Source organism: Kogia breviceps, chromosome 2 (assembly GCF_026419965.1).
Source record: "Kogia breviceps isolate mKogBre1 chromosome 2, mKogBre1 haplotype 1, whole genome shotgun sequence".
NCBI classification, from domain to species: domain Eukaryota; kingdom Metazoa; phylum Chordata; class Mammalia; order Artiodactyla; family Physeteridae; genus Kogia; species Kogia breviceps.
The window spans coordinates 123,934,350-123,952,488 of NC_081311.1; the positions used below are offsets into that span (position 1 = coordinate 123,934,350).

Sequence of the window (18,139 nt, forward strand, 5' to 3'; positions counted from 1 at the left end):
AATTCAAGACTTGTTTAATGTAGAATTAATTTAATAACTAAGGATGTACAACAATTACAATATAAATATAGAAAAAATGTAAATGCCTGGATTCAAGAAACTAAAAATAAAAGTCCATGTAATTCCCATCGTATAGTACTTGGGAGGCACTTAAAAAGCTAACATGATTGCCTACAAAATACATGTTATCTCATAGACAAAAGAAACCAAAACATCACAGAAAACAGTTACTTTCACAAGATTACCGGTAAGGCAGGCTGCATGGAAGCCTGAGACATATGAGACATCATCATTCCAGGCATTACTGAAGACATCATTCCAGGCATCTAGAACAAAAGTAAAAAAAAGATTACTATGTAAGACCAAAGCACCTAATAGGATTTTAAGAATCTATCTGGTTATTAAAACTAATATGTACAACTTAGGATTAAAACCCAGTGAATACTATACTACATACATAAATAGTATGCTTAGTAAGTGCTTGTTGAATGAATGAAGTATTTTTAAAATGATCTATTTTAATACTTATGTCATTATTTATATGTACTGTCATAATTATTTTAATACATTTTAAAAGTTTAAACTATTATATGTTATTTGTAACTGAAAATTTAAGAATATTAATTTCCTTTTAATTTTAACTCAACACCCATGTTTTTCTCTTCTTTGGAGCAAGGCAAAAAAATTTTTTCAGTGTTTCTCACCTTCGATTTTTAACATCTGATTAAATAATTTTTATAGCCATCTGGTCTTTTTAAAAACTTCTAGCTCAAAGGTGCTTATAATTCAGTGACTTTAAACAGATATATAAAAAACAGACTTTTCTAACTCAAATCATCTATGCTCTCTCTTATAAAGAAAAACTTAATAAAGCACATACACACATGCATATCTGGGGAAAGAATATATTAGTTTGGGGGCTTAAACTCATCTACCAATAACTGTTATCCAAATCTATGACTCAATCTTCACTACTTAGTATGAATAAAAATCATGAAGATTAACATAAATTTCCAAAGGATTCTGATGCAATGTTCACATATATTAGTATAATCTTACAACATAACTTTAATCTTAATATGAACGAATGTAAGGAAAACATGAAGGGAGATAAAATTATACAAAACAATCATAGGTACTGGAAAAAGGTAACCAGTTATTCAACAGTTTTAAATTAAAAGAACAATCTGAGAAATAGGAACAACAAAAACAAAATAAGCATATTGGTCAACAGGAATATATAAAGCCTACTAAAGGTGGAAAACACTTGAACACTGACGTTTATTACTTGTGAAAGTCAACTCATGAAGTAAAACCAGGCTAAATTATCATTAAAATGAAGTAGTATGGTACTAATGGATGAAAAAAACAAAAAAGCCTTTTTGTTCCACAAAACATTCAATAAACCGTTTAAACGTCACTAAACAAGAACTTGACTAGAAGTGTGACTAGAACCTGAAATACAGGTCAAATAATAGTTTAAAAAAATAAAGTACAGAATTTGAAAACAAAGCAGTGACAAACCTCTAAAACTCAAACTAACAGAACGAGAACTAGGCTTTTTCCCCTTCTCCCCTCAACAGACATACCCTCACAATTAATTCTGCTTTAGGCTAATAGCAAATATGTTTGAATTCTTTCAAGAACTAAGTAATTATGGGGGGAAGCATGGTGGGCAACAGAGAGAAATGGCCTGCTATTAAAATGGTCTGCATATAAAATCAAAAGCTAATAACATGTCCAAAAACTAGACTTCTAATCTAAATGGAGAACCTGAAATTTGAAAACTTAAGAGAAAAATGAATCAAAGTATTTTCTCATAAGAATTAAAGACTGTGGGGGGAGGGATAAACTGGCAGTATGGGATTAACAGATGTACTCTACCATACATAAAATAGATAAACAGTAAGGATTTACTGTATAGCACAGGGAACTGTATTCAGTATCTTGTAATAAACTATGAGAAAGAATCCAAAAAACGAATATCGATACACACATATATATGTATAACCGAATCACTTTGCTGTACACCTGAAACACAATATTGTAAATCAACTGTACTCCAATTAAAAGAAAAAAGAAAAAGAAAATTCCACATTAAGCAAATATAAGAACTATGGCTACAAAGACTTTGTGGCAACATGAAAAATGCTTCTGACTCCATGTTAAGAGAAAAAAGTCATAATCAAAATTGTATGTACACTACGATTAAAATTTTTAAACACAGATGTACATACAATAAAATCTGGAATAAAATTTACCAAAAATGATAATAGTTACATTAGGGAGATGGAATATGGCTTATTTATTTTTCATTCTACTTTTCAAACTTTCTGGAATGATGTCTTTAAAACTAAACATGTAAATTAAAAGAATTCTGTGCTAAATCTTAAAAAAAGACTTAAAGACATTTAAAAAGGGGGTAAAATCTCCATCATGCAACACAGCATTTCCACACCATAGCAGTACAAATGACTGTGCAAATAAATGTAATTTCAAATTAAAGTACTCTACTTCATAAGACACACAGTGATCAAAGCCCATCCAAAACCAAAGCACAAAAGAGCTTACATATAACAAATGTTTACTAGACCAGGCAATGAGACAGCAAACAATATTTGAAAATCATTAAAGAACAGAATTTGACAGAGTTCTCTCAATTGTTCTTCTTCCCACACTTCAAATTTTAAAACATCTCAAAATTTTGCCTTTAGACTGGAACTCATGGTATCAGTTATATAATGAGATTTAATGTCAAATAAAAAGCTAAACTCTCCCTCTGTATCTCTAAATTCTGAGGGGTAACAACTAGTTAAGCTTGTTCAACCTGACAAAAATTGGCAAGATTCTTAAATTATGTACAATCAAATATTCTAAAAGTAAATAGATAATTCTAAAGCAAAACTGTGATGTTATTAACATGAAACCAAAGAACAAAAATATAAATATGCAAAATACTATGTTTTTATGAAAAGCTATAACAAGAATTTGGCCTGTTTCCCAAAGCTTAAGGAATCTATTTTGTGGAAATGTTATGATTTCCATTTTTCATTAATTCTAGGATACACCTAATATGGAGATGCATGTGTCAACCTGTCTGACTGATGTTGAATTCTTTCAGAGGATTTGTGTTGACTTCAGCCAGTCACTTGGCAGCACCATCAATCTGAGACCATTAAAAATTTCTAAATTATTTATTTACTTGTTTTAACACCACATTGACAATGCAAATATAGGCTGCAAGCTTATGAGAGAATTGGCATGTGGTTTAAATCCTCAGAAGTAATTTTTCCCTCCTTTTGCCGAATAAACAAAGTTGAGACATTCAAGTTACTTTGCTGTCCTTTTTTCCATAGCAGATTTACTTCTTGCTTCACACGGAGGGAACAGCCCTTTGGCATCCCAGCTTTATTCCCAGCTTTATTCGTAGACTTATTTGTTTTTTCTCACGCAGGGCACCTAATATAATGGAGTGTCTCATCAATGATGACATCTTAAATTCAATGAAAAGAGGATGTTGGTTCAAAATGGTTACAGGGACAAATTCTTAACATAGTTGCTACAGTAATGCCACAACAAATTCCACAAGCCAGATCATTCATAAAGCTACAAAGTGGTAGCTCATACTAAGCTTATTGTGAAGCATGCTATAAAATTACAATAACCTTGTAGAGCTTCATAAATTTCCATTTAAGCTACTTTGGCAAATATATCAAGTGCTGTAATTAAGCATTTCAGTTGTTAGGAGACAGAGAAAGAATGGTTAAGGGTGAAAGACATGTATGTGAGATGTAAGTTAAATTGCCTAAAATATTAAACATCTAAATTTAATGGATACTTTGGCACCTTTAAAAAGTAACTCAGATATACAACTTGATATGCTTTATTCAAAGTGGCCAATGATTTGTGTGATATGTTTCTATTTCTCTTAATGATAAAAGTTAAATCAAGAAGAATCTCTTGAAAATTCTAATCACCCTTTTGAAGAAAATTAAAAATGAGTAAAAACTAGGGAGCACCACACAATCCACTCAGTCATTCTTAGCTTCCCAGTTTAGAAAATGTCTAATGTTAGATAAAAACAAGCATGATTCATTGATCACTCTAGATATTTGAATTATAAAAAAAGGCACAGTAATAAAAGCAATTCTATCAGTGATACAGCAAATTAGTCATACAAAATGTAAATCAGCCCAATTTTATTAGGATATGAAAACAAAAGTGTACATCTTCATGTGGGCACCTCAAAAGTTCTTTTCTTCATAATTATTTCCTGAAGTTTTTCCTGCTGGAAAGAAATCACACAATCTAACCTATCTTTTGTCTAAATATTAACTCTTGAATTTGGCTGATTTTTAAAAATCACTCTTGCTTGGGCTTCCCTGGTGGTGCAGTGGTTGAGAGTCTGCCTGCCGATGCAGGGGACACGGGTTCGTGCCCCGGTCCGGGAAGATCCTACAGGCCACGGAGTGGCTAGGCCGGTGAGCCATGGCCGCTGAGCCTGCGCGTCTGGAGCCTGTGCTCTGCAACGGGAGAGGCCACAACAGTGAGAGGCCCGCGTACCTGGGGGCGGGGCGGGGGATCACTTGCTGCCAACCTGTAGCTACAAATTGATTACCTAAAAAGTTTGATTCTTGCCTTTATACTTGGTTCCTTTAAATGTGCTAAAGTCAATTCCACAAATACACTCTACAGAGGCTATTAACATTAAGCACCCAGTATTTAAAAACAACTATTCCCTACACCACTAACTTACCTTATAAACAAATACATAAATGAATGCAAAAAATTAAGTTTTGAATAAATGCAAAAACTACATCTTTGAATGTAACTAAATATTCATTCAATTGGAAGTAAATGGAAATACCTGTTTAAAGCATGTCCTTAACAACCCAAAGTGGATGAATTTGGGGACAATCATTTAACCTTACTTCCTCTTCATCTACAGTTATATATAAACTCAAAACATGTTATTTTCTGATATAAGAAACATTTAGATAAAAAATAGACAATATCTGCACAAACTGCTCCCACAGGGAGCAGAACCTTACCATTTAATAAGTCAACTGCCAGTATTCAAAATTATTTAGTTTGCTAAATTCTCTCAACCTGGAGACTTTAGAATTCACTTAAGTATACACTATTCCTTCAAATTCTAAGGAGGTGTAACATGGCATAATCTCATACTGCTATATACAGGGAAGCAGCCTAGTATAGCTATTGAGTATACTCTGGAATCAGACTGCCAGAATTCCTACCCCAGTTGGCCACTCACCAGTTATGTGATCTTGGGCAACTTTACTTAACCCTCAATTTCCTCACCTGCAACATGGGGAAAAATAGTACTCATCTGATAGAACTGTTGTAGGGATTAAATGGAATGATACATGAATACACATAGGCACTCAGAACAGCGCTCAATAAAGGAAAGCTGTTTTATTACCACTGCTCTCCTATAACTCATGTAATGAAAGTATCTCTGATGTTGCCCATTCTCTCATCTATTCCCTAGGTATCTGTTAGTTAGGCACTTTGGTTCTTTAGGCATCTAGTAAATACTGTAAAACCATCATCTTCAGTAGGAATCAACACACGTAATGAGAAGTCAATCCCAGATTAAGGATCACATGTAGTGCTGGCTCTTCAATGTCACTTCACAATTCACTCAATTCTCTAGGCCTTCCTATTCCTATCTATAAACTGGACATCTATCTAGCCAATCCACTTTTCAGTCAGGAAGATCAAATTCAATAGGGTATATGAATCAGTTATGTACAAACATGATGATAAAAATCATAATTCTAATACAGATTAGGTATCAAGTTCTACTCCCTGAAACCTTAAAAAAACAAAACTATGTGAAAAAAAAGGCAAGTAAATAGTTTAAATTATTTAGTCCACTGTCTCTTGCTAAACCCCAAATTTCTTAAATGAGGGTACAGAAAATATAAAAAGAAAATCACTGGGTGTTGATATATGACACAAAAACTTAGAAAAGGAGCTGAATAAAAATGAATTGTATCATTTGATTTTTAAAAAGCTCTAAACATACTGGGGATACACACACAAATTGTGGTGTCTCAAGTCATACAGAATTAAAGATTTTATAAAACTTACTCTAAAAATCATCTAAACCTCCTTTTGGACATGAGCCCTCTAGAACCCAAGTACAGAGGGACACAAGACTATTACTGTCTTCTTCCCTAATTCCTTTAAACTAGATTCAGCATTATATCTAGCAAAATCATTAAATATTTGTCCATATGAAAATTTTTAGCTCCTTCTCAATTGTGGGCACCTTGAGGACAAAGAGCATGTTTAATTTATGTAAGTATTACTCGTACAGAAGACAGTTACATAGACATAGCAGAGACTCAAACACTTTTAGTAGACAACTTTATGACTTGTCGTTATTCCTGTATAAGGAAAGAGAGGGTAATTTTCTATTATATTCAACAAATATACGATCATAAATATGTAATGATCTTAAAACTACTAAAAAAAATCATCTTTCAGAGAATTAACTACTTTCTTGATACCCAGTGACCAAAGAAAGTATACCAAGCCCACATTATCAAACTGAAACTTAATGCTCATTCATTAAGCAAAAGGTAATTTAAAAAGTCTTAACCCAAAAAGATCAGGAGCTAATAAATAAGATTTGAGAATTTTGTTAAAAAAAAAAGTCTAAGATAAATGAGATGAAAATTTTGTTTAAAAAAAAAAATGAAGGCCTAAGATAAAGCAAACTATATTTCAACTCAGTTCTCATTTGCTGGCATGTTTAGTCCTTTAAGAGACACGGCTAACAGCAACACTCGGATTTGGAGAAGATTCAGATTTCCACTTTTAGAGTAATGCCCCAAGTAAGCAAGAAGCAGATAGAAGGAGATTTTCTTTCAAGCCTGTCATGCAAAATACCACATCTTTAGTAACTGCTAACTATACTTAACTTTTTTTAATAAGTAGAAGAAACATGATGACTTGACCAGGGAGAAAAAGAAAACAAATATAAAAGATTCATCTCCACTAAATATCCGAATGTCTACAAGTATCGTGACAGTCAAATCAGCAGTTAAAAGATGAGAAAACAGTGTGGCCAGGCATCTGAGTGATACCTGTAAGTTCCCTGAGTGCACGGTCTATATACAGCGTTCATCTTTGTACCAATACACAGTCAAGAAGAGGCTTAAATGTCTATTGACGAAAATGGGCAAAGTCTATTGGCTAAAATGACCTGACAATGGAAATATGAAGATATGGAAATAGGAAATAAGAATTAAAGACTAGGGCTTCCCTAGTGGCACAGTGGTTGAGAGTCTGCCTGCTGATGCAGGGGACACGGGTTCGTGCCCCGGTCCGGGAGGATCCTACGTGCCGCGGAGCGGCTGGGCCCATGAGCCATGGCCGCTGAGCCTGTGCGTCCGGAGCCTGTGCTCCGCAACGGGAGAGGCCACAGCTGTGAGAGGCCCGCATACCGCAAAAGAAAAAAAAAAAAAAAAAAAAAATTAAAGACTAATGACAACTTTAAATGAGACAGTGTATATCTACTCATTCCGACTTACAAACCTTCACAACTTAGGCCAATTATTTCTCTAGGTAAAAAAACTCTAGTACATAGCTATGGATATAAGTAGATGCCAAATGTGTACTATCTACTGATATACCACTTGATAATGACTGGAAGTCATGTCATCAACGTTTCTAACAAACCCAATCAAAAACCAACAGGTTAACCCATTGAGATCCCCGAGTGGTGTCTTAACCACTGGACTGCCAGGGAAGTCCCTTTTTTTTTTCTTTCCTTTCTGATTCCACCATTAATGAATACATTTGTTGCACTCTACAACTCTATGAGCTGCTACATTTATGTGTCTTAATACTGATTTCCACATTGCCCTTTTCTCCTGAAGAGCAGACTCAATGGGTAAGTGGTTCCCAATTCAGCTTTTCTGGCAAAATGTTAATTACAGGCAATGTTAATTCTATGTAATGTGCTAGACAAAGCAAAATAAACAGATAACAGGGGGGCAAACAGGGGGGTAAGGGAGACTGCAAAAGTGGCAGGAGGGGAAGATGGCCAACTAAAACCGAAAAATACTAAGTAAAAAGTTTTAAAAGGCTTCTGCAAGACCTCTTAGCATCTTTAGAAAATATTGCACCCTGCAAATCTCAAAGGGTGGAGGGGTACAGTACATTCTTCCAAAGTGACATGGTCTTTTTACATCTCTCCAAGTAATCCCAATATACTCAGAAATACTACTCTAGCTGAAGTTTTTGAATAGATGAGTTCATATTTAAATGAACTGCTATCTAAAGATAATGAAACTAAAACCTATCAAAATCTAACCATATACATAGCCCAAATGTTATACCAATACATAGGTATGGGTCAATTTATGTTTTTTTTTTTTTGGTGGTACGCGGGCCTCTCACTGTCGTGGCCCCTCCCGTTGCGGAGCACAGGCTCCGGACGCGCAGGCTGAGCGGCCATGGCTCACGGGCCCAGCCGCTCCGCGGCACGTGGGATCTTCCCGGACCGGGGCACGAACCCGCGTCCCCTGCATCGGCAGGCGGACTCTCAACCACTGCGCCACCAGGGAAGCCCTCAATCCATGTTTTAAAATGCACTCACCTAGGTAATATAAATGCATAAAGAAAGTTACCTAGATTCAACAATCTACGAGCAGATAACCTAAAAAAAAATCTCTTTTTCACTGGCTAATGTCCAATTCAATGGCAAGGATCCTACAACACCCAAAAGTGAGGATAACTCACAAGCAACAACAGCATATCAATTTATCAAATTAGTCAGATAAATCTAAGATACCAATCAATATACTGGATTTCTCTGGAAGGCCTATATTCCAAATCATCATTTCTCCCTAGGGTACGGAAAAATCTGGTAAAACTTAAAGAGATGATCACCAATGAAGTCATACAGACAGAAGAAATACATTTGCCTGTAATTTAAAGTAAATGGAAGTAAGTTCTTTAGTTTTATTCACCAAACAAAAATTACTTATTTCATCTTATTTATCTTCCATTTTTGTCAAATGAAAAATCAACACCAGAGGCAGACCCTAAAAACAAGAATAAGTGGTAACAGTGTAAAGTCATAAGTAACCACTGAAAAATCACATTAACACTAACTTTCTGGCTTACATTGTAGGAAAGAGTATCTGCGTTTGTTTCATTCATTCAACAAGTAATTTACTGAGCACCCATGATGTGCCAAGAACTGTGCTCAGCACCTATAGACTTCTTAAAAGTTCAGAACATAGCCCCTGCCCCCTAAGAGCTTACAATTGTTGGAAAGGCAAAGCAAATAAACCATGATAAAACAAAACAAGTGCTAAAATGAGTGAAATAGTAAGAGTTATGGGAGGATTATGTAGGATTTTATTTTAATAATCTGAAGGGGAGGTATATGCTGGGAAATTTTATTGCTGAGGACCTGTTGGAGAAGGCAGGACTTGAAATGGCAGAATTTAGGTAAATAAAGGAAAGTTCACGGTAGTAGAGAGCTGGGGGGCAGGAGAGCAAGAAAAACAGCACAAGCTTGGTCATGAACTAATATAGTTACTCAAAATACCATGAAAAGACCAGCCCACGTTCATATTAGGGAATGTGAAGACATGAAGCTCAGAATTGTGCTCTGAATTATATACTATGGGAGATAATTGAAAGTTAAATTGTGGAACGCAGACATTACGCTACAGGCGCAGAAAAACGGTGGAAGTTCTAGGGCAAGGAGATAACTCACTGAAATCCAAAAAGAGTTTTTTTGGGGACAAGCTTGAAGCAAGAAAACCAGCTCAAAAGTTGTAAAGAATATCCTAGGCATGAGAGTGTAATGACTTAAGCTCAGATAGTAGCAGGAATAGAAATAAGGTCTATAAAAACCTGCCTTACTCAGTACAAGAACATGAAAATCCAACTTATTTTTAAAGAGGAATTATTCATTTATCAGTTTATTGAACAAACACAACAAAAAAAATACTGAATAATTAGAATTAGGGAGGCATTACTAAAAGAATTTCCTATTTTTACTTGCATATGAACCCATAAAATCTTATACATATCACCTATCCTTATCAAATGATCTAAATTGAATCATAGGTTGTTAGAGCTGAAAGGGACCTTAATTCTTTTACTCTACTCTTCTCATTAAAAGAAGAAGAAAGTTAAGAATTAAAGAAAGAAAAAAAGCCAGGCAGGAAGACTCTCTTGGGCTTAAGTGAAGGCCAAATCACCTGTGATAAGGATGGTTTATATTGTAGAAAAGACAACAAAAGAATAAGACGTGAAAATATTTTAAAGCAAATCATTATTTACAATACACATAGAGAAAGAAGACAGCTTCATACATAATTATATCTTAATACAAATCTCTACTGCCACCAAGCAGGAAAATTATTTTATCATTAACATTTATAAACTTGTAAGGTCCCTTCCAACTATAAGATCCTATAACTCTGTAAAAGTAGAAGCACAACTTTGCCATCTGAAGTTAATGTACAATAAGAAAGACAAGTTTAACCTACAGGATAAACTTGAAAGAGTATTATTAAGACCTATTTGATAATTTCCAAATATCTATTACTACTAATAGATCCATCCTAAATTCTAAAAAGGCATTCTAGGTTATCTCCTGAACGAAAACAAAATATGCTACTCCTCTAATCTAAATCATTTGCTGCATTTCAAAAAGTACAAACTCTGGCTTCTGTAGACTGTTGTGTCCAGTATGCATATTATTTTACAAACAAGTTTTAAAATTTCTTGTCATATTCAGTAACATCTCAAAGACCACAATCATTTAGCAAGTAAGACTGCCACCAATTTTAGTCCTCAGCTGGTCCCAGAATGAGATCTTAATGTGAACTAAGCAATATACATGAAGGTTCCATAATCTTTAGTTGCAAAGTCTAAAGAATTTGTGAATTAACTTTTTAAAATTGGATGACAGAACCCTACCAACTTTGTGTCACTGCAGTGAGCTATATAGGCACCCTGCTTCTTCTCATTATCTTCTGACCACTTACTGCTCACTTATACTTCTGAGGGCGGGTAGAGAGAAGACATGATGCAGAAAAAAGGATCAAGTTTCCGAATTATCAACTTTTATTTTAAGGTAGTTGTTTATAGGGCTTTAAATTAGATTTCTGAATACATGACTGTTTATATTATCCATGCCCTCCCACTCTGTTATCAAAGCTAAAACAAGAATTTGTTTTACCAAGACTTGGGCCCCATATTTGTTAGATATCAAAAGGAAAAAAAGGAATAATCTAAGGGAAAAAAAATGGGGATTCTCTTTGAGTTCCTCAGAGCTGGGTTCTTAAGTCAATCAATTGTTATCCTAACAGGAGCCAACAGAGAGAGACTTCTAAACATCTAAATAGTCAGATACGCTTAAAGGCACATGGCATATAATGGTCTAGGAAAGAAGCAGAAGAAAACCACAAGGTAAAATTCAGAGTATTTGAATGGATGTGTACCAAGTACCAAATAACCTTAACTAGGAAGATGGTCACTACAGAGCTAAAGAGAAAGGGCCATAAAGTAAACTGTGACCAGCTTATGTCAATGAGATACATGAGTATTTAAAAAATAAAATCTGCATTTTACTCAAAATGACTAGCTGGTATCTTGGTTTTGGTAGTGCAACAGCACCAATACAGCAAGGGTAAGCAGGTCAATCCCTTGCACAACTTACCTTGATTGGCCCAATGGAAACAGAAGGCCCCAGAAAAGAGAGAAGCATCTGGCAGTAGCAAATTGTTTTATTTTATCTTTCTGTGGAAAGAAACTAATTTTAAATAAGAACCAGAGCATTTAAAGAATAAATATTTTTTAAAGCTCATTATCTAGTTAGAGCAGCTCTACTGAGAAAACAAGAAGAGCTCCTTGCTGCTTAGAGATGGAAAGAAACAGAAGAGGAATCAGAGTTGTTTCTCCATCACGTAGGGAGTTTTAAAACTTGTGTTATCCTAGTGTAACAGAATAAATAGTTCTTTTATTTAAAGAACTCCTACAGGCAGAATCTTTTGGGCCTGGTGCCTATGAATAAAGCTTTTTATACAAAATTAAGGGCTATACTCTTAAATACCTTAAATAAAAAAGAAGAAAACCACTTGACATTAAGCTCTTCTATTCTTAAGAAAAAAAACAAACACACACACAGAGCGAGCTCCTTTCTCCACTACAATTTCACCAATAATTCAAACCATCAAGGCTTAAATGATTATCAAAGCAAATGATGCCCCCAACTGGCAGAAAGATCATACCTAATTGACTGGCTTTCCAAAATATTTTGTTAGCCTAAATACTCGATGATTTATTGAAACACTAAATGGAAAGAACCCAGCCACCAAAGGATATGTGTATTATAGAACCTAACAGGGGGCATAAAAGTATTTACAGTAACTGAACCTGTTACCTTTCTTGGATGCTTTTCTAGGAATTAAGTTCTATTGAACTCGTCGAGTCAGCATTAAAACCTTTTGGCCCAAATCACTCCCACAAAATGTTTACAATTTATGCTGGAGATGGAAAGGACAGTTCAAAAGCAGAAGTGCAGAAGCAATAATCATTAAAAAAAAAAACAAAAAAACAAAATAGTATAAGTGGAAAATAAACTACCTATTTGGCACCGTCCTATGAAGAACCAAATCAGAGTAGAACCTTCCCACCTCCACCCCCACGCACACACGCGCGCACACACGCACGCACGCACACACACACACACACACACACACACACACACACACACTCCCAGGAAGCTTTTTCAGGAATAAAATTAATCCTAAGCCAAAGGCCTAAACAACTTGTTTTCAGATTCTATGCATGTACAAGGTCCACCAACAAAAATTATATTGACGTAGCATATTTACTTCAATTGACATACTTGGGGGGAAAATAATTAAACTAAAAAGCCTACATGTACTTTGCTACTTTTAAATTAAAAAAACAAAACAAAACAAAAACATCTCAATTTGTTGCTGTAGAAAGTAAATCTCATACAGATTTTTCATTACAGTCAAAATTTGGTTACTGTCATGATTATACAACATTTCACTTAAAAACATTCTGGCATAAACTAAAACTTAAACAGCTGTAAGTATTGACCCAAATTTTGAAATTCTTTGACACAACAATACCACGGGCAAAAGTAAACAAAGAAATACAAAACAAAACATTCTTACTTGTCCCATTGGTGGTCCTCCCATTGGGGGCATCATTTGCGGCATCATTCCATGAGGTACAGGAGGCATATTCGCTCTCTGACCCATAGGATGCATTCCCATTGGGGCATAATGCATGCCAGGGTGCCCCATCTGAAAAAGAGAGAATTTAAAAATTAGCAAGTACCAATAAATGCTTCTCAAAATTCTGATTTCTACAAATCAGTTATATGCATGACATAATATCTGGCTAACGTGTGATTTAATTACTGAGTTAGTTTACATCTTCTTGTCTTAAATAAAATGTACAACACCAGTATTTATGAGCTTGCACCTGACCAAATTTCAGAACAAAATGGAAAAAATTAAAATCATCACTGGACACCTAATTCGTAGTTGTTTTTTTTTTTTTTTTTTAAAGCATGCTGATTTAATCAGTTACCAACTGGTTTGCTAAACTGGGAGGACATGCATGTGAAGACCAACTTAACTGTTATGGGGAAAACCACAACTTTGTCCTACTTCACACAGATATCAGATAGTCATTTATTTTTATTTTATAACTTCGTTTATTCTTAAATTCATTTCTAAGATGATTTTAAGCTTTAAAACACTGAATTTACCCAATTAACTCAGATTAGGGCTGTTCTTACACAAAACAAACAGTATTGGATACCCGGGGACACTTCCCTCCTAACAAGCAAACATATTATTTCTTAAGAGATCTCTAACACAGCTAAAATTACTCCTGCAAAAATCAAAACAAAACAAAAAACCCAAAGAATGAGTTCTGTCACTCACGGACACTAAATGCAAACAACTAATTCATCCATCTTAACGCGCTTTTATAAGACAACTACTTTCTCTACCTGTGTGCCCATTGTTACAGATCTTAAAAGCAGGAAATTATCTCCTGCCAATTCTCCCAGCTGTCCCCCCGCTTTAGACAACACTACTACTAGTGAAGAAATTCTGGCAGCCTCTGTTAAAGTCTACAGAATCAAGTCTCCGCCTTCCCCCCGCCTGCTTAATCGGGCCTACCTCTCCAAAACGCTCACCCCGCCTAGGGCCCAGCACCTCCACCGCGCATCTGCCTAGGCCAAACCCACTGGGAACTTCCACGGTCCCACTTCCTTTCCTTTGTGCATCCCCGCCCTCCCATTTCTTTCCCTCGGAACATATCCCACCATCTCGAGCTCTTCCTTCGTCCACTCTCATCTTCTCCTCCTTCTGGAGACAGCTTCCTGTCTCTGACTCCGTTTTTCATTGTGCCGCTTTCCCCCTGCCCCACCGATCCCTTACCGAGGGCCGTCTCCTCAGGAAGCCGTCAGCAGAGACCCAAGAGCTGGAGCAGAGGCTTGAGCCGGACAATCTCCGCTCCCCGTCCCCGGGACCCCGCGAGGGAGGATGGCTCTCCATTTCACTCACCATGAGGCCTCCACGCTCGGCTCCCGTCCCCGGCCTCATCGTCGGACTCAGACTGCTCCGCCGGCGGCCACTGCCGCTACACATACCAACAAGAAGCGATCTGAGTGGCTGGCGCCCACTGGGGCTAAAGGTTAAAGGCTGCCCTGAGCTACGGGGCGGGATCAGCGGGGCCAATAAGCTGACAGGCTTCCCCGCTGTCCAATCAGACTGCGCTGCCGACACGCAGCTCTTCGGCGATTCGCCCCCAGCCTCAGCCTCACTCGACGTCGCCTGCATGGAGGGGGAAATAGGGGGACGGAGGAAGTTTCTGCGTCGACTCCTCTGCCGGGAAAACTCCACCAACTTCCCCCGGGGAAGGGAAGACAACTGTGTCCCAGCTTCCCGAGCTTAGACAGCCTCACCCCGTAGGGGGTGGGGCAGTGGGGGCCTGCCACCTTCACCCCCTGCCCGAGTCACGTACGCCCCACAAACCTGAGGCCGCCGGGGGTGGAGTAGGGTGGGGTGGGGGTGGAGTAAGCAGCTTCTAGCGTTAGCGGTCGCCGGGGCTGGATGTGCGCGCGCGGGGCTCGAGGTGGAGGGAGGGGCGGGGAAGGCGAGAGGAGGGGTCGTGAGGAGCGGGTTCAAGCTCAGTACGCACCAGCTGGCGAGCGCGCGCTGGGGTGGGGGTAAGAGGCGTGCCGAGCGGTGTGGAGGGAAGTTGTGGTAGGGGCGGGGAGAACAATGCGACAGGGAAGGAGGCAAGGGCAGTTAAGGGAGGTGGGGGTGCGGCGAGCTGAGCTGCCGTTAATGAGGGAAATCGGGCGAGTGCAGGCCTAGAGGGGAAGAAGGGAGAAAGCAAATAGGTGCGGGAATGTGTATTAGAGGGGCATGGGCGGGCGCTAGGACCGAGCGTCGGGGAGGTGCGGCTTTAGGGCTGTCGGGGCGCGAGCTTGCATGGAGGTGACGCGGCGGTGGCGGAGATCGCTGGCCCGGACTAAGCACTGCAGGGAGAGGACACTCGACTGCCTTGGCCCTCGGCTTCTCTCCCCACGCGCACTTCACTGCGCGCCTCCCTTCGTACTACTTGAGGATCATGCTCTGGTCCCGGAGCGCCCAGCCTTTTCTCGGGCCCCACGGCACTTTCCTCGCCCAGCCACGCACCCTTGTGCACCCCTGCGCGGTGGGGCCAGGTGGTGGAGGCCGTGGAGGGCCTGGCCGCTGATTGGCTGCTGCGACCGCGGGGCGGGGCAGGTGGGCGACGCTTGACCTCTGCGGACCTGACTGTCTTTCCCGCCATGTCGTTCGTGGAGAGCGGGAGGCGCTCAGCCCCTTCTCGCCGCCGTCTAGGCACTGCTGTCCCGTTTGCTCAACCGGCGTTTTCCGCTTTCACTCAGGGAGACAGCTGGGGTGAGGGTGAAGTCGACGAGGAGGAGGGATGCAACCGAGTGGCCCGTGACCTGCGGGCGGAGTTCTCGGCCGGGGCGTCATCGGAACCTAGAAAGGACTCGCTACTCCGGCCAGATGGGGACGGGTCTCCCGCCCTGCCCGATAAACGCAATGGCATTTTCTCGGAGGATGCGGGCGGCAGAGTCCAAGCGCGGCGCTGGCCGGTCCAGGTCCTCTCAGTTCTCTGTTCGCTGCTGTTTGCCATCCTCCTCGCCTTCCTTCTCGCCATCACCTACCTGATCGTAAAAGGTACGGAATGAAACCCAGGCCTTTAAGTGTGTCCAGAGTTTACTTTAGTTGAGCCTGGACGTGGCTCTCCCCTTCGTCGCCCTCGCTCCCTCAAAGGCCGGCAAGCTGGTAGCCGCTTTCATCCAGAGTCGTCGTCCGCACCTTTCTTTGATCTTCTCCCTTGTCTTCTTTTTTCTTAAAGGTAGAGGACCTCAGTCCGTGATCAGGAGACCCATTTTAAGAAAGGGTCTTGATAAGTGGGTAATCTTGAAGAAAAAATATCTTAAAGTCGGTGAACACTTGCGGTAAAATATTGGCAAAATTAAGCAAAATGCAAAACCGTCATTAAAGGAAGACGGTGCAAAGTGTAATTATTAGGCTATACATATTCAGAGAGTTAATCCACAAATGGTTAAAGATGTACAATCCACCGATTCCTCTGTACACGTTGAATTGCTGAAGGACAAGGATTTCCATCCCACAACCCAAATTTCTACTTGCATAGGTAAAATAGACACTCTTGGGCTTTGAATTAGGTTTGCAACCCAGTGTAGTGGTGAAGTTCTGTTGCAGGAGCAAGATAGTAGGTTCTTTCTCTGATTAATGGTGTTATTTTCCGTGTCTTAAGTTGAAATATTGGCCAGGTTGGAATAGAAAGAGAGGTGCCTTGAAAGGTTTTCCAAAGCTTATACAGATGTATTACGTGGTTGGATATTTTATGTTGCAGTGGAAAGAGTCAGACCTCAGTTTAAATTTCAGTTCTCAGTGGTGTGTGACTTTGGTTAAGTTATTGAAAAAAGAAAAATTAAAACAAGAAAAAATACCTTAGTTTGTTGTATGAAAAGCACCCAACGCATTGCCACTCGAGTATTTTATTTCACTAAGTAGAATTAAATCTGTTTAATTCCAGTTTTTATTTTTCCTCATTGCTTCCAAGCCCCTAGTGGGCTGTAGATGGCATCTAACACTTTACCATGCTTGATTTTCATGCACAAGACAGATTGGCAAGTTAATGTGAGAGTTTTACCTCTTCATACAATGATATTGGGTGTAAATTGTCAATGTTAAATATTTGGGTGCCAGTGTTTCATTCCTCTATCACTTCCCCCATTTTTTCAAAGCAACTCAGAGTTTTGTAGGTAGTTTAATTCTCTTTTGCTCTGAGAGATTTGCCTTTGTTCATAAAGTCACAAAACCTGGTAAGTTGAAGTACATTGCAGAACACATTGAGCTGTGCTTATTTTGGAGGGTGGAGAAAGGAGCTGAACTCAAAACCTAGTAATTCACATTACATAAAATGTCTAGGGAATAAAAATTCCCATTTTATTTACATGGAAGTTGACTCATAAAGACATCTTATTTGCTTACTGAAGGTCGCTTAGCTAGTAAATGGAATCAGAATTTGAACCCAGTTGTTTCGGGCTCCAGAGTGCTTTCCACAATGTCTTTCTGGCCTTTGAGCTACTCTTCAAATTATAAAATCGTCTTTTTTACCCAAACCCTTTTTGTACTTACAGAGTTACATGCTGAAAATTTGAAGAACGGAGATGATGTACACACTGGACTGTTAGGTATGGACTTTATTGTCACTTGATTTGATTTTTGAGCTCACTTTGGTTTTTCTAGATTATGCTTAAACTATACAGAATTTTGGTTAAATACATAATATATTCCTTGTGCAATTTTGTTTTACTCTTTTTTTTCATTTGCATTTGTGTGTGGTAACTTTTGTTAGATTTTCTTTTTACATGTGTATGGGGGTATCTCCGTGTGTGTATATGTATGTATACCAGACATACTAAGAATACATTTTGAATACAACTATATGTAACAAAGACTCAGAGAATACTTAACGTTTCTTAGTTACC

The 18,139-nt window shown here is 38.5% G+C and overlaps 2 protein-coding genes across 9 annotated transcripts in view; one reads left to right on the forward strand and one right to left on the reverse strand.

Annotated features, from left to right (window-relative positions):
- PRPF40A (pre-mRNA processing factor 40 homolog A) overlaps positions 1-15,568 on the reverse strand; it is a 55,784-nt gene extending 40,216 nt beyond the window's left edge. For 2 of the 8 annotated variants that reach the window (XM_059052293.2, XM_059052289.2), the window contains exons 1-3: positions 14,493-15,568; positions 13,212-13,343; positions 246-326 (exon numbers count right to left, since the gene is read on the reverse strand). In XM_059052293.2, the coding sequence (XP_058908276.1) occupies positions 246-326; positions 13,212-13,343; positions 14,493-14,894 (615 nt within the window). In that variant the 5' untranslated portion in view covers positions 14,895-15,568. The remainder of the gene's footprint in view (positions 1-245; positions 327-13,211; positions 13,344-14,492) is intronic. The other 6 variants (XM_059052294.2, XM_059052290.2, XM_059052296.2 and 3 more) reach the window with 6 other exon arrangements.
- Positions 15,305-18,139, forward strand: part of ARL6IP6 (ADP ribosylation factor like GTPase 6 interacting protein 6) — a 30,775-nt gene continuing 27,940 nt past the window's right edge. The window contains 3 exon segments of the mRNA XM_059052309.2: positions 15,305-15,779; positions 15,782-16,292; positions 17,789-17,842. Coding sequence (XP_058908292.1) covers positions 15,552-15,779; positions 15,782-16,292; positions 17,789-17,842 — 793 coding nt within the window. The 5' untranslated portion in view covers positions 15,305-15,551.